Source organism: Castanea sativa, chromosome 11 (genome assembly GCF_040712315.1).
Source record: "Castanea sativa cultivar Marrone di Chiusa Pesio chromosome 11, ASM4071231v1".
Taxonomy (NCBI): Eukaryota; Viridiplantae; Streptophyta; class Magnoliopsida; order Fagales; family Fagaceae; genus Castanea; species Castanea sativa.
In genome coordinates, this window is record NC_134023.1 from 63423175 (window position 1) to 63435733 (window position 12559).

The 12559-nt window shown below is 41.5% G+C and overlaps 1 protein-coding gene across 1 annotated transcript; it reads left to right on the plus strand.

Moving 5' to 3' along the window:
• Window positions 1-1359: 1359 nt before the first annotated feature.
• On the plus strand, window positions 1360-1710 carry LOC142616922 (uncharacterized). Its single transcript, XM_075789664.1, has one exon. The coding sequence runs from the start codon at window positions 1360-1362 to the stop codon at window positions 1708-1710; it is 351 nt and encodes a 116-aa protein (XP_075645779.1).
• Window positions 1711-12559: the final 10849 nt, after the last annotated feature.

Consider the following 12559-nt stretch of genomic DNA (forward strand, 5'->3'; position numbering starts at 1 on the left):
CGTAGAGGAACTTACGAGACAGAACCAAGAGATGAGGTTGCAACTTCACCAAGAAGATAATCGTTCTAGGATCCATCGGAATGACGAAGGAGACAGCCAAATAAGGAGCGACCACTGACGAACAACTACTCCTGAGGGAGCAAACTCAGACCTTCTCAGGGAAATGAGAAGGGAAATGGATGAGCTGAGAAGTGCAATAAGGGAAAAAATAGATTGAAGCTTAGACAGGATGGTTAGGAGGACAGACTCGCCCTTTACAACAGCGATCCTAAAATGCTTAGTGCCTTCAAAGTTTCGTCTCCCACAACTCGAGTTGTTCGACGGTCTGAAAGACCCTCTGGACCACCTCAACACCTTCAAGACAACTCTAGGTCTTTAACAACCCCCTGACGAGATACTGTGTCATTCCTTCCCCACCACTCTCAAAGGAGCAGCACGGGAGTGGTTCACTAAGCTACCAGCGTCGTCCGTCGACAACTTCAAGCAATTGGGAAACTCCTTTTTACGCAATTTCGTCGATGGACAACACCCAAAAAGGCCAGTAAACCACTTGCTCACCATCAGGCAAGGGGAAAAGGAGACCTTGAGGTTATATGTGAAGCGTTTCACCAGGGAAACCTTAGAGGTGGATGAAGCAGATAAGAAAATGCAGCTGATGACCTTCAAAGCCAGATTAAAGTCTAGAGAGTTCATGGTCACACTTGCGAAGAGCCCTCCTCAGATGATGGCTGAAATGCTCCTGAAGGCGTAGAAGTACATGAACGCCGAAGACGCTTTGGTAGCAATAAGGGACGAGGAGAAGCCCAGGGAGAAGGAGGAAAAGGGAGAAGACCGGGGGGAAGAAAAAGAGAAAGGGGAGACTATCAAAGCATTGACAGGAACAAGCGAAAGGACAAAAAAACCCCTCAGATGGTAAAGTTCACCCCTTTAATTATACCCGTTAACAAAATTTTAATGCAGATTAAGGACGTGCATTACCTTAAGTGGCCAGGGTCGTTGCACTCATCACCTAATGTACGTGACAAGAAGAAGTACTGCCATTTCCACAAGGATCACGGCCATTACACAGAAGATTTCAGAGATCTGAAGGAGCAAATAGAGGAGCTCATTTAGAAAGGGAAGCTGCAGAAGTTTGTGAAGAATGAGGACTCTAATAGATCCAGAGGTGATAACAAGGCTAAGCTCGAAGCTGTTCTGAGGGACGAGGACCAAACATTCAACCATCCACAGAGCGCGATAGGGGAGATAAAGATGATCACAGGAGGACCATCCATAGGTGGGTCATTTAGATCCCTTAAGAAGTCACAATAGAGGCAGGTAAACAACATCCACAAGATACCAACCCTGAAGCAAAGAAGAATGGACAGGAACATCCTATTTTCAGAAGAAGATGCTAGAGGGGTGAAACAGCTTCATGACGACCCTCTAGTTATAGTGCTCATGATAAAGGGGTTCAACACCAAGAGAATCCTTATAGACAATGGTAGCTCTACCGACATTATCTGCCTCTCTGCTTTTCAACAGCTAAAGGTAGATCCCGAAAGATTGCAGCCTTTTGAGTCCCCCTTCATCAGCTTTAGTGGAGATAGGGTGTATCCCAAAGGCATAGTGATACTGATGGTCACGGTGGGATCTTATCCCCAACAATTGACTCGTCAGCTCGATTTCCTGGTGGTAGACTGTCCTTCCTCGTACAACTTGATAATTTGAAGGCCTACACTCAACCGTTGGAAGGCAGCCACGTCCACCTATTACCTGAAGGTAAAGTTCTCGATGGAGAATGGCATAGGCAAAGTCAAGGGAGATCAAGTACTGGCTAGGGAATGCTACTAAGCAATATTAGCCGCAAAGGAGAACCATACGTGGATGATCGAGGAGAAAGAGGAAGAAAATGTGGAAGCCCTGGAAAACGTGGAGTTGGTAGATAGGGAACCAACGAAGACTACAAGGATAAGGACGACTCTGAGCAAAGAAATGAAGAAGAAATTAGTCCAATTCCTTAAGGGCAACTTGGACGTTTTCTCATGGAGTCACAAGGATATGTCCGGCATAGCAACTGAGGTTATCCAACACCAACTGAATGTAGATCTTGAGAAGAAGCCTGTCCAGCTGAGGTGACGAGTCTTTGCTCCTGAATGAAATAAGGCAATCATGGACGAGGTAAACAAATTGCTAGCAGCAGACTTCATTCATGAGGTCTATTATCCAAATTGGCTAGCCAACGCCGTCCTGATAAAGAAGGTGAATGGAAAGTGAAGGATGTATGTAGACTTCATAGACCTAAACAAGGCCTGCCCAAAAGACAGTTTCCCCCTACCAAGAATAGATCAACTGATGGATTCCACGGTAGGACATAAGCTCCTCACATTCATGAACTCATTCTCGGGATACAACCAGATCAAGATGCCAGAAGAAGACCAGGAGAAGACTGCCTTCATCACAAGCCAAGGGCTCTACTGCTACAAGGTAATGCGCTTTGGACTGAAAAATGCAGGAACAACCTATTAGAGGTTAGTGAATAGGATGTTCAATAAGTAGGTTGGGAGAAACATGGAGGTATACATAGACGACATGCTCATCAAGAGAAAGGAAGAATCTGCACACCTGGACGACCTCGAGGAGATATTCACTACTTTCAGACAATATCAGCTAAAGTTAAACCCCAGCAAATGCACCTTCGGGGTGGGGTCTAGGAAGTTTCTAGGAAGTTTCTAGGATTCATGGTGTTTCAGAGGGGGATAGAAGCAAACCCAAAAAAGGTGTGAGCCATACTGGAGATGGCATCACCAAGGACGGTGAAAGAAGTCCAAAAACTAACAGGAAGGATAACAGTATTCAACAAGTTTGTCTATAAAGTGACGGACAAATGCCTGCCCTTCTTCAAAACTTTAAAGCAAGCCTTCACCTAGACGAAGGAATGTGAGAAGGCCTTCTAGGAGCTTAAACAATACTTGAGCAATCTACCTCTCCTAAACCCGTCAAAAGAAGGGGAGGACCTATATTTATACTTAGCAGTATTGGCTACAGCCGTGAGTGTAGCCTTAATTCGGGAAGAGAATGGAACACAACTCCCAATTTACTATGTCAATCAAGAATTCCAAGGAGCCGAAGCAAAGTACCCATGGATTGAGAAGATTGCATTCACCTTAATTGTAGCCTCATGAAAGCTGCGGCCCTACTTCCAGGAGAATCCTATTCTAGTGATAACAGATCAGGTCATAAAGAAGTCAATGAACAAGCCCGAGACTGCGGGAAGAATTGTTCAATGGCAATCAAACTTAGCCAGTTAGACATTGAGTACCACCCCAGGACAATTATTAAAGCACAAGTACTAGTAGACTTTATCGCTGAGTTCACGATCCCTGACGAAGATAGGGCAACGGATGAATCGGATAGATGGACAATCAAGGCTGACGGGTCGTCAACCTGAAAGAGGGGCGGAATAGGGGTTATTATCATTACCCCAGAAGGAGATACGCTTCAATATGGTGTTTAACTTCAGTTTCTCGCCACTAACAAAAAAGCAGAGTACGAGGAAATACTGACGGGTCTATGGGTCGGAAAGGCGTTGGGTGCTAAAAACTTGCTCCTCTAGAGTGATTCTAAGCTGGTCGTGGGACATATAAAGGAAGAGTATAAGGCAAAGGAGGAGAGGATGCAGAAATACCTGAGGCTGACAAGGCATCTGGCCCGAAAGTTTGATCGGGTAAAGTTCATACAGGTCCTAGGAGCCAGAATATGGGGGTAGACGAGATAGCGAAGCAGGTGTCGTCAGAAGCAGGATCAACGAGCATAGATTTAAAGATGGAAGTCCAGAAGCGTCCTAGCATTGAACAGACCTACACCTTCGCAATTCAAAGCGAAAGCAGCTGGATGACCCCAATTCTATCTTTCTTTCAAGATGGACGACTCCTACAGAACGTCGAGGAGGCCAGGAAAGTCAGGAAGAGAGCAGCCAAGTTCACTATCTTGAACGATGCCCTGTACAAAAGAGGCTTCTCCATGCCCTACCTGAAGTGTGTTTACAAAAGTGAGGCTAAGTACATCTTGGAGGAGACCCACGAAGGGATATGCGGAGACCATGCAGGCCCAAGATTCTTGGTAAGTAAGATCGTCCGACAGCTTACTTCTGGCCTACTATACAAAAGGACGCAAAAGAGTTTGTTGAGCGATGCAAAAAGTGTCAGAGATTTAGAAATGTTCAGCGTATCCCAGTGGAGAAGTTGACACCCATAACCTCCTCGTGGCCATTCGCCCAGTGGGGAATTGACATCATAGGCCCACTACCCCAAGGTGAGACAGGTAAAGTTCTTACTGGTAGCTATTGACTACTTTACAAAATGGGTTGAAGTAAAAGCACTACTAACTATCATGAAGGCAAAGATCCAAAACTTTGTGTGGAAGAACATAGTCTATAGATTCGGGATACCACGGACGATCATATCAGGTAACGGACGACAGTTTAACAGCCAAAACTTCAGGGACTTTTGCTCAGGATTAGGGGTCAAGAACCAATTATCATACCTATGACATCCATAAGCCAACGGACAGACGGAAGTGACAAACCGGACGTTACTGAAGATTATCAAAGCTCGGTTGGAGGAAGCAAAGGGCGCATGGCCAAATGAACTACCTAATGTCCTGTGGGCATATAGAACTACGACAAGAACCCCGACAAGAGAAACTCCTTTCAGGCTCACCTATGGCACCGAGGCAGTAATTCCAGTCGAAGTAGGAGTCACCAGCATAAGAAGAGAAGTTTTAAGCGGAGACAACAATGATGATCAGTTGAGAGTCAACCTAGATTGCCTAGATGAAGTGAGAGATGGAGCATCTCAAAAGATGACGAAATACTAGTAGAAGATGGCCGAATACTACAACAAGAGGGTGAAGCTCAGAAGACTCAACATAGGAGACCTCGTCCTACGCAAAGTCTCGCCAGCTATTAAGGATCCAACTCAAGGGAAGCTTGAGCCAACTTGGGAAGGCCCCTACAAGATCATCCACTACTCAAGACAAGACAGCTATCACCTAGAGACGATGGACAGGAAGAAACTGCCACAGCCATGGAAAATTAAGCATTTGAATAAGTATCATCAATAAATGTAAAAGACAATCGTATCCACATTTGAAATAAAGAAATAAAAGCACTATTCAGCTGATATTCCAACCTATTATACCCCTAAAATAAAGGCTAAGTGATAAGATTTCGCTAGACGGATGTAAATCACTAATGAAGCCAAAGTGACAAAATTCCTTAGTTGAATGTAAGTCACCTAAAAAAGGCTAAGTGATAAGATTCTGCTAGACGGATGTAAATCACTGACGAAGGTAAAGTGACAAAATTCCTTAGTTGGATGTAAGTCATCTAAAAAAGGCTAAGTGATAAGATTCTGCTAAACCGATGTAAATCATTGACGAAGCCAAAGTGACAAAGTTCCTTAGTTGGATGTAAGTCACCTAAAAAGGCTGAGTGACAAGATTCCGCTAGATGAATTTAAGTCATTAACGAAGCCAAAGTGACAAAATTCCTTAGTTGGATGTAAGTCACCTAAAATGGCTAAATGATAAGATTCCGCTAGACGGATGTAAGTCACTAACGAAGCCTAAGTGGCCAAACTCCTAAGCACGATGTGAGTCACCTAAAAATGACTACGTACCCACAAACGGGGGTAAGCAGACAAAGATTCTAGCAAAAGCACAAGTCACATGTAGGCCAAAAACATCAAGCATAACAAGGAACGAACCATCAAAGGTACAAAAATAAGCAATAGCATAAACATATCTTTTCCATAAATAGGAGTTAAAGGTCCAAAAAATACTAGGCAAGGAGCATTGTTTTGGAATTAGAATAAAAAGCCCAAAAACACACTGGGCACCCAAAAAAGAAAAAAAGAAAAAAAAAACATATATGTATGTGTACTGGATAGGTTCACACAGCAGCCTCGTCGCCACTAGCAGGAGTGGGCTCTAGATCATTCCCCTCAGGAGCAGCAACCACGAACTGAGAAGCCGTCTCCATCTCCTTATCCACCTCCTCTAGGTCCAAGCTCCCCAAGTCTATGCCAGTTAGGTGCTTGACGAGATACTGCTGAAGGAGCTTGAAGCCCTTGTAGTACTAACTGAAGAGCATAGTGTTATACTCATCAGTTTGTTGACAGGCTTCGACGGCCTTGGCAGCAATGGTCTTGACCCTCTCTTTTGTAGTCTGGAGTTGTTCGTCCTTCTCCAAGGTCAGCTGCCTCTCAGCACTCAGATCGTCAGCCAGAACCTTAGCCTTTTCCTTGGTGGTGTTGGCCTCGTCCATAGCAGAAATGAGATCCTTCCTCAGCTCTGTATTCTTTGCCTCCAGAACCTCCACCTTGGACCCCACTGATGTGGCCTTCGCCTCCTGGCTCAAGTACTTCGACGTAATGTGGATGGTTTCCCCCATCACCTGAAAAGAAGATCACACAGAACACCCAACTTTCAAATCTATGCAAAAAATAAAAAAGAAAAAAGAGAGAGGAAAGAGTAAGTGATACAAGCACATCACCTAGACAAGCTTGTGGATGTGACGACCCACAATCTCGTTGGAAGGTATACTAGAAAAGACCTTGAGCTCCTCAGCAATGAAGGCATCCTGCACCTTCGTCACTGCCAGGTCGACATCGTCCCAAACGCTTAACGAGCGTGAGTCTGCCTTCTCTTTGCCCTTGTCTACCACGCACTGCTTCTTTGGGCGTGGGGTAATATCTTCCACTGAGGTGGCAAGAGAAGCAGTCCTTGTAGTTTCAGGGACGAAGGTGACAGGAGTGACGGGAGTCCTCTTCTCCACGACACACACCACCCTCTTCCGAGGTTGGAGAAAGGCTCGGTCTTCTTGGCCCTCATCTTGGCATACATCTCTTGATTGAATTTTGTCGTCATCTCTACGAAAGAGAAACACTTGTTAAAAAAAAAAAAAAAGAGAAAGGAAAATTCAAGGCATTGACGATCTGAAATAAACACTTACTCTTCTCCTCAATTTCAATGGCGCGCAAGATGAAGGGGGAAGGCTCTGGACCTAGGCAGTGACGAGCCAAAGTTATCAGATCAAGCAGGTTGTCCAAGTTGTCAATTTTCTTGGCGTATTCAGTAGCTGCTTTGACGCACCTCTTGTACCCGCTCTTGAGCTTTAGACGTTTCTTAACTGCACAGACACAACAAACAGAAAGATTAGCAATGAACTAGGGAAAAAAGAAGAAGGAAAAAGGACTTGCAGAAGGACAACGCACCTAGACTTGGGGCTCTCCAACGACAAAACAACCTAGGAATATCACCTTAGAGTTCACTGGAAGGAGTATCCCATCCGTCCCCGACACAAAAAAGAACCTCGATTTCCAATATCGAAAGGACGATGGTAGATCAATGATGATCCTAGCCTTCCTGACCCAGGGCACGAGTTCTTAGTAGCCATTCTCCTTTGACTCCTTTAGACGATACAAATATGTGAACTTGTCCACCCTAATCATGTCCCTTCAATGACGGCCATCCATATCTCTATAAAATTGATCACAATCCTCCACGTATTTGAAATGATTTAGAAGCTCCATGATGAAGGGGTGGACGGGAAACCTAAGGCCACACTAGAAAGCGCCCTCATAGAAACACATTTCCCCAGGCGAAAAATGACAGGCTCGTTCCTCTTCGTGAGGAAGACGAATCCGAACCCCCTCTCAAGGAATTGGAACTATACCTAAACTTGGAGAGGGTGTGAGAGTCCAGACCACACATTTCCCCAAGGGCATGAAAGGCCCTAACCTCTCTTGGGCCAGAAGCAGTGGTATCCTCCTCCACCTCAATAGGGTTGTCGCTAGACGACAACCCAGTCTCCACTTTATTGAACCTCACCTCAGACATGATCCCTTGACGACCTACTAACTCCTCAAATCAGTCTACAGATTGACACAATAAGGGGAACAGATCAGTCAATGCCAAACCTAGACCATGACCCCCAACTGCAAACTCTTCGATTGAAGGACAATGGCAACGGAAAGAACCTAAAGACGCCTCTAATCGCGCAAAAAGAAAAGAGACAGAGGGACAGAGTTGCCTAGTTTTAGAATTTCCAAGCATGGAAACTAAGGAAAAAGGAAGAACAAGTATCTAAACAAAGCCAAAATAGGGGAAAAGAATGGTGCTACAAGAAAAGAAAAAAGAAAGGTAAAGAGAATCGTACCTTAAAAACTCCAAGGCTCAAAAATTCAAGCTCAAAGAAAAAGGGAGACACCAAAAATTGAGAAGCTCATAAAGAGATGTGAAAATGGCAAGAAGCGAGAAAGTGGAGAAGAAACAAAGAGTTTTTAAAAACCATGCCTAGAAAATTGAAAACCAATGGGAAAACCTAAAGCCCTTGAACCAAACAAAGGTACTCACCAGTTAGAATGCGCCATGTGGCCACAACGTGTACGACACCACCACTACGCATTAAATGCGACTAAAACGAAATCTCAAGGGTCACGTTTGAATAAAAAAACCATCCATCTTTCTATGATCGTCATTACACGTAAGGACGACCACAAGACTAGAGGGGGGGCAATTGATAGGCTCGATAAATATGATTTCCCAAACGAGCCCATCAAGTGCCATCATCCATCCCTTCCCAACACAGACAATGGTAGAAACGCCATAAAGAGGAGCATTCAATGCCTCAGATGATTACAAATCAGCCAAGAAGATCGTTGGAGACCCATCAAAGCCTACATTGAATGAGCCTAGAGGTGTTACAAAAGAAGCAATTACACCACCGTGAATATGGTACAATGGCTAGAAAGGAGGAAGATGTATATAAGACACATTTCAGAACTAAACAAGGTACATACATACACATACACTGAGATACTTTATTCACTCTAATTCTTATACGCCCTCTTTGCCATTTCTAGTCGCTGACTTTACCATCGGAGTCTCCGTGGTCGACACCACACCAGCGACCACTCAGAGAGGATTCCATTCTTAATCTTGCAGGTATAGAGGCGAAGCCCGTGCTAACCTATTTGGACGAACCTACTTGACTAACGATCTCAGCATCATCACTTATAATTATATATATATATATATATCATTTTTTATGGTAGTTAAATTATTTATTGTTAGTAAAAGGAAAAAGAAAACCGATGCTACTTGAATTAGTAATTATAAGAACAAGAACTTTGATCTACAAAACATAATTCTAATACAATAAGACACCAAATTTCATAAAATGATTCACAATTATCAAGTTGATAAGTTGTTAATGATAGGTAAATAAATGATATTAGTGGTGGATTCAGATGAGGCCTAGTAGAAGCTTGCCAAGTCCACCGTTGTAAAAAAAAAAAAAATTTTAAAAATTGTTGTATATAAAACATTAATCATTCTGATAATTTCAACAAAATTAAAATGATTTGTTTTTGTTTTTTGGCTGCATAGGTTAAAAAACTTAAAATGAATTGATTGCTACTAAGATAGCTGTCTGATTTCTAGAGGCACATACACATGCTTCTTTAAATTGTCTAGCAAAATTTGGATGTCCGATGCTAATGGCACTTTTGGCCAAGTGATACCTTTATCCCTAATAAGTTATGAGTAATGACTTGTGAGTATAGAATATCAAATGAAGTCTTCTAAAGAAAAAAAGAAAGTGTTATTGTCAAGGATTCAGGTAACAAAGTTTTGTTGTTAGAAAATAAATGTGAGATTATTATAAAAATAAATAAGTAAATGTCATTTCAATCCTGGATAATTAGTTTTGAGAGAGGGAGAGAGAAAGAGAAAAAGAAAGTTGAAACTTGAAATATGCTTACAATTTTTTGGGGGGGGGGGGGGTAAATAATATGCTTACAAGTAACAACCTCTTTTGCTCCAGTTACTAGTTACGATAAGCACAAAGGTATTAGATACTGCATGTGCGTTTGGATGTGGATTAAAATTATAAATTATTTCACTATTCAGCTTATTTTTACTACTATTTATGGGCTCCATTGCACTTTTTGGCACTATTCATGACCCCACTGTACTATTTCAACTAACTTTTACTTTTATCTACAGTACTTTCAGTAATGAATTTTCAGTTTCAACAAAATAAGAGGTATCCAAACAAACCCGTATTTTTTGCGTGATTTACTTGGGACGCAGAAATAATTAAAGATACATTAGCGAAGAGGTGGTCATTTCTCAATTGATTTTTCTGCGGTATGGTCCACCTCCCTCGAGGTCTTAGTATAAATACATATAAATTCGTAAGTGTGTGATCCATTTGCAATGATTTCAATCTAGGCCTAGTGAACCAATAGGTGGACTGGGCCTAATTTATATCTTTATTCAAGACCTGGGCCAAATCGGCCCCATACCACATTTTCACAAAATTTTTAGGCAAAAAACACTGTTTCGGAAATAATTGGGGAAATACCACTTTTTCCAGTACTCGAGTTCACGAATCTTGAGTACAAGATTTTATAGTTCCATCGTGGCATGCCAACATGGCATTCTGGATTTAAAAATACCACTTAGTACTCGAGTTTAGTGGACTCGAGTACTGTATACTGTGGTACCCGAGTCCACTAAACTCGGGTACCAATCTGGGTTGGCCGCCATCTATTGAGGGCATAATGCCATTTGATACTCGAGTTTCATGGACTCGGGTATTGTGTTAACAGTACCCGAGTTCTTGAAACTCAAGTACCAATCTGGGTTGGCCACCATCTGTTCAGTGTATCATGCCCATTATACTCGAATTTCATGGACTCGGGTACTGTTAACACAGTACCCAAGTCCATGAAACTCGAGTACTGCTCACTAAAACCATAGAAAGTTCAAATTTTATCTCATTTCTCACTCACCACTCACATACATGAACACACTCTCACTCTTCACACCCAAACGTACAAACCCCAAACCCTTACTCCACCGAAGACAAGCCCATTTCATCGGCGGCAGAAATCTCTCCTCTTGTTGGCGACCTTGCACTCACTCCACCGGAGACAAGCGCATCTCATCGGCAGCGGAAAACAAGAACTTTCCTCTCGGGCATTCTCGCACTCAAAGATTAACATTTTGGTATTTTTTTTTCCATGAGTTTTTAAATTACACTTCTGTTTAAGATTACAAAATTTCCCAAAAGGTTTAAGTTAGGAAATTGTGAATTTAATCATGTAATCTAACATCCTTGATGATGGCTGGTGTTTTACAAATGTAAATACCACAAACCGTGATTTAAATTGAATATCTTGCAAATGACATGCATAGGTTTTTAGCTTTTGTGGTTGGACTTGAAATAACCAGAAGAAATTTTCAATATTTGATACCACTAAAAAACTCTTGATTTTAAGTTTTAACTCCTACGGTTATTAGTAAAGCTGCAACTGAAACAACAGGAACAAATATTGATATGGTCTATATGCTCTTCTAAATATTTGTATTAAAGCTTGATGATTTTAGACCATCATGCTAGCTGTCATGGTGATTGATTGTGTGGGTTCTATTTGTAGTTAGTTTATATTTGCATTTCATTTGCTACTATCCTGGATATGCAGTCAACAATCTAACAATATTTGAACTAGTTAACCTAAAAAAAATTAAAAATTAAAAAAAGAACTAGTTTTGTGCACCATGGGTTGCAGAAGATAAATATTTGTCAGCTCTGAATATTTGAACACATGATCCTTGTAGCTCAATTGGTTGGCACCTCTTGGTGTTTCAAATGCAAAAAAAAAAAAAATTAAAAAAAGAACTAGTTTTGTGCACCATGGGTTGCAGAAGATAAATACTTGTCAGCTCTGAATATTTGAACACATGCGAAGATCCTTGTAGCTCAATTGGTTGGCACCTCTTGGTGTTTCAAATGCAAACATCCAAGGTTCAAATCCAAATCCCCCCTCCCCCAACTACCTAATTATCAAAAAAAGATTATCTGAACACAATTTTGAGCATGCAATTTGTGTTTGTGAAGCTTGTTCTTCTTTTGTTCTTTTAGTTCCTCTACAAGCCCGCTAGTCATACACTGAAGGGCCTGATCAGCAGTTTATCTTCTGCCTTTTTTGAAGCAAATGAAAGGATTTTCAATCAGGGGCACTAGAAATTTTTTTGAGCCTTTCATTGCATTTGATATTATTTTAAAAAATTTCTTGTAATTTTTATGCGGGAGACCACTGGATTGATGTCTTGTTTAAATAAAAACAAATAAATAAAGAAAGAAAAGCTAAAAAAAACCTGGTTATGTAGGTAAGGTCTGGCTGTTTAATGTGAGAAGCTTTAATCCCTTTTCTAATTGATTTCTTATCTTTTACATTTTTTTTGTGATATGTTTTAGGATTAGAAATTGCTTGGTTGGTTTAGATTATAATAAGATGTTTTAAAAAATTGCTTGATGTTTCTTTCTGGTTTACACTTCCATGAGTTTTTAAATTACACTTCTATTTAAGATTACAAAATTTTAAGTTGCAGCCTTTATGTGGGTTTTAAAAATTACGTTTTTATTAGGTGGGTTTTTTTGTTTTTGAGTATAGTCTTAGATTTTTACGTTTTCTTAAGTTTGACCATGAAAGATGTGGCTGGATTA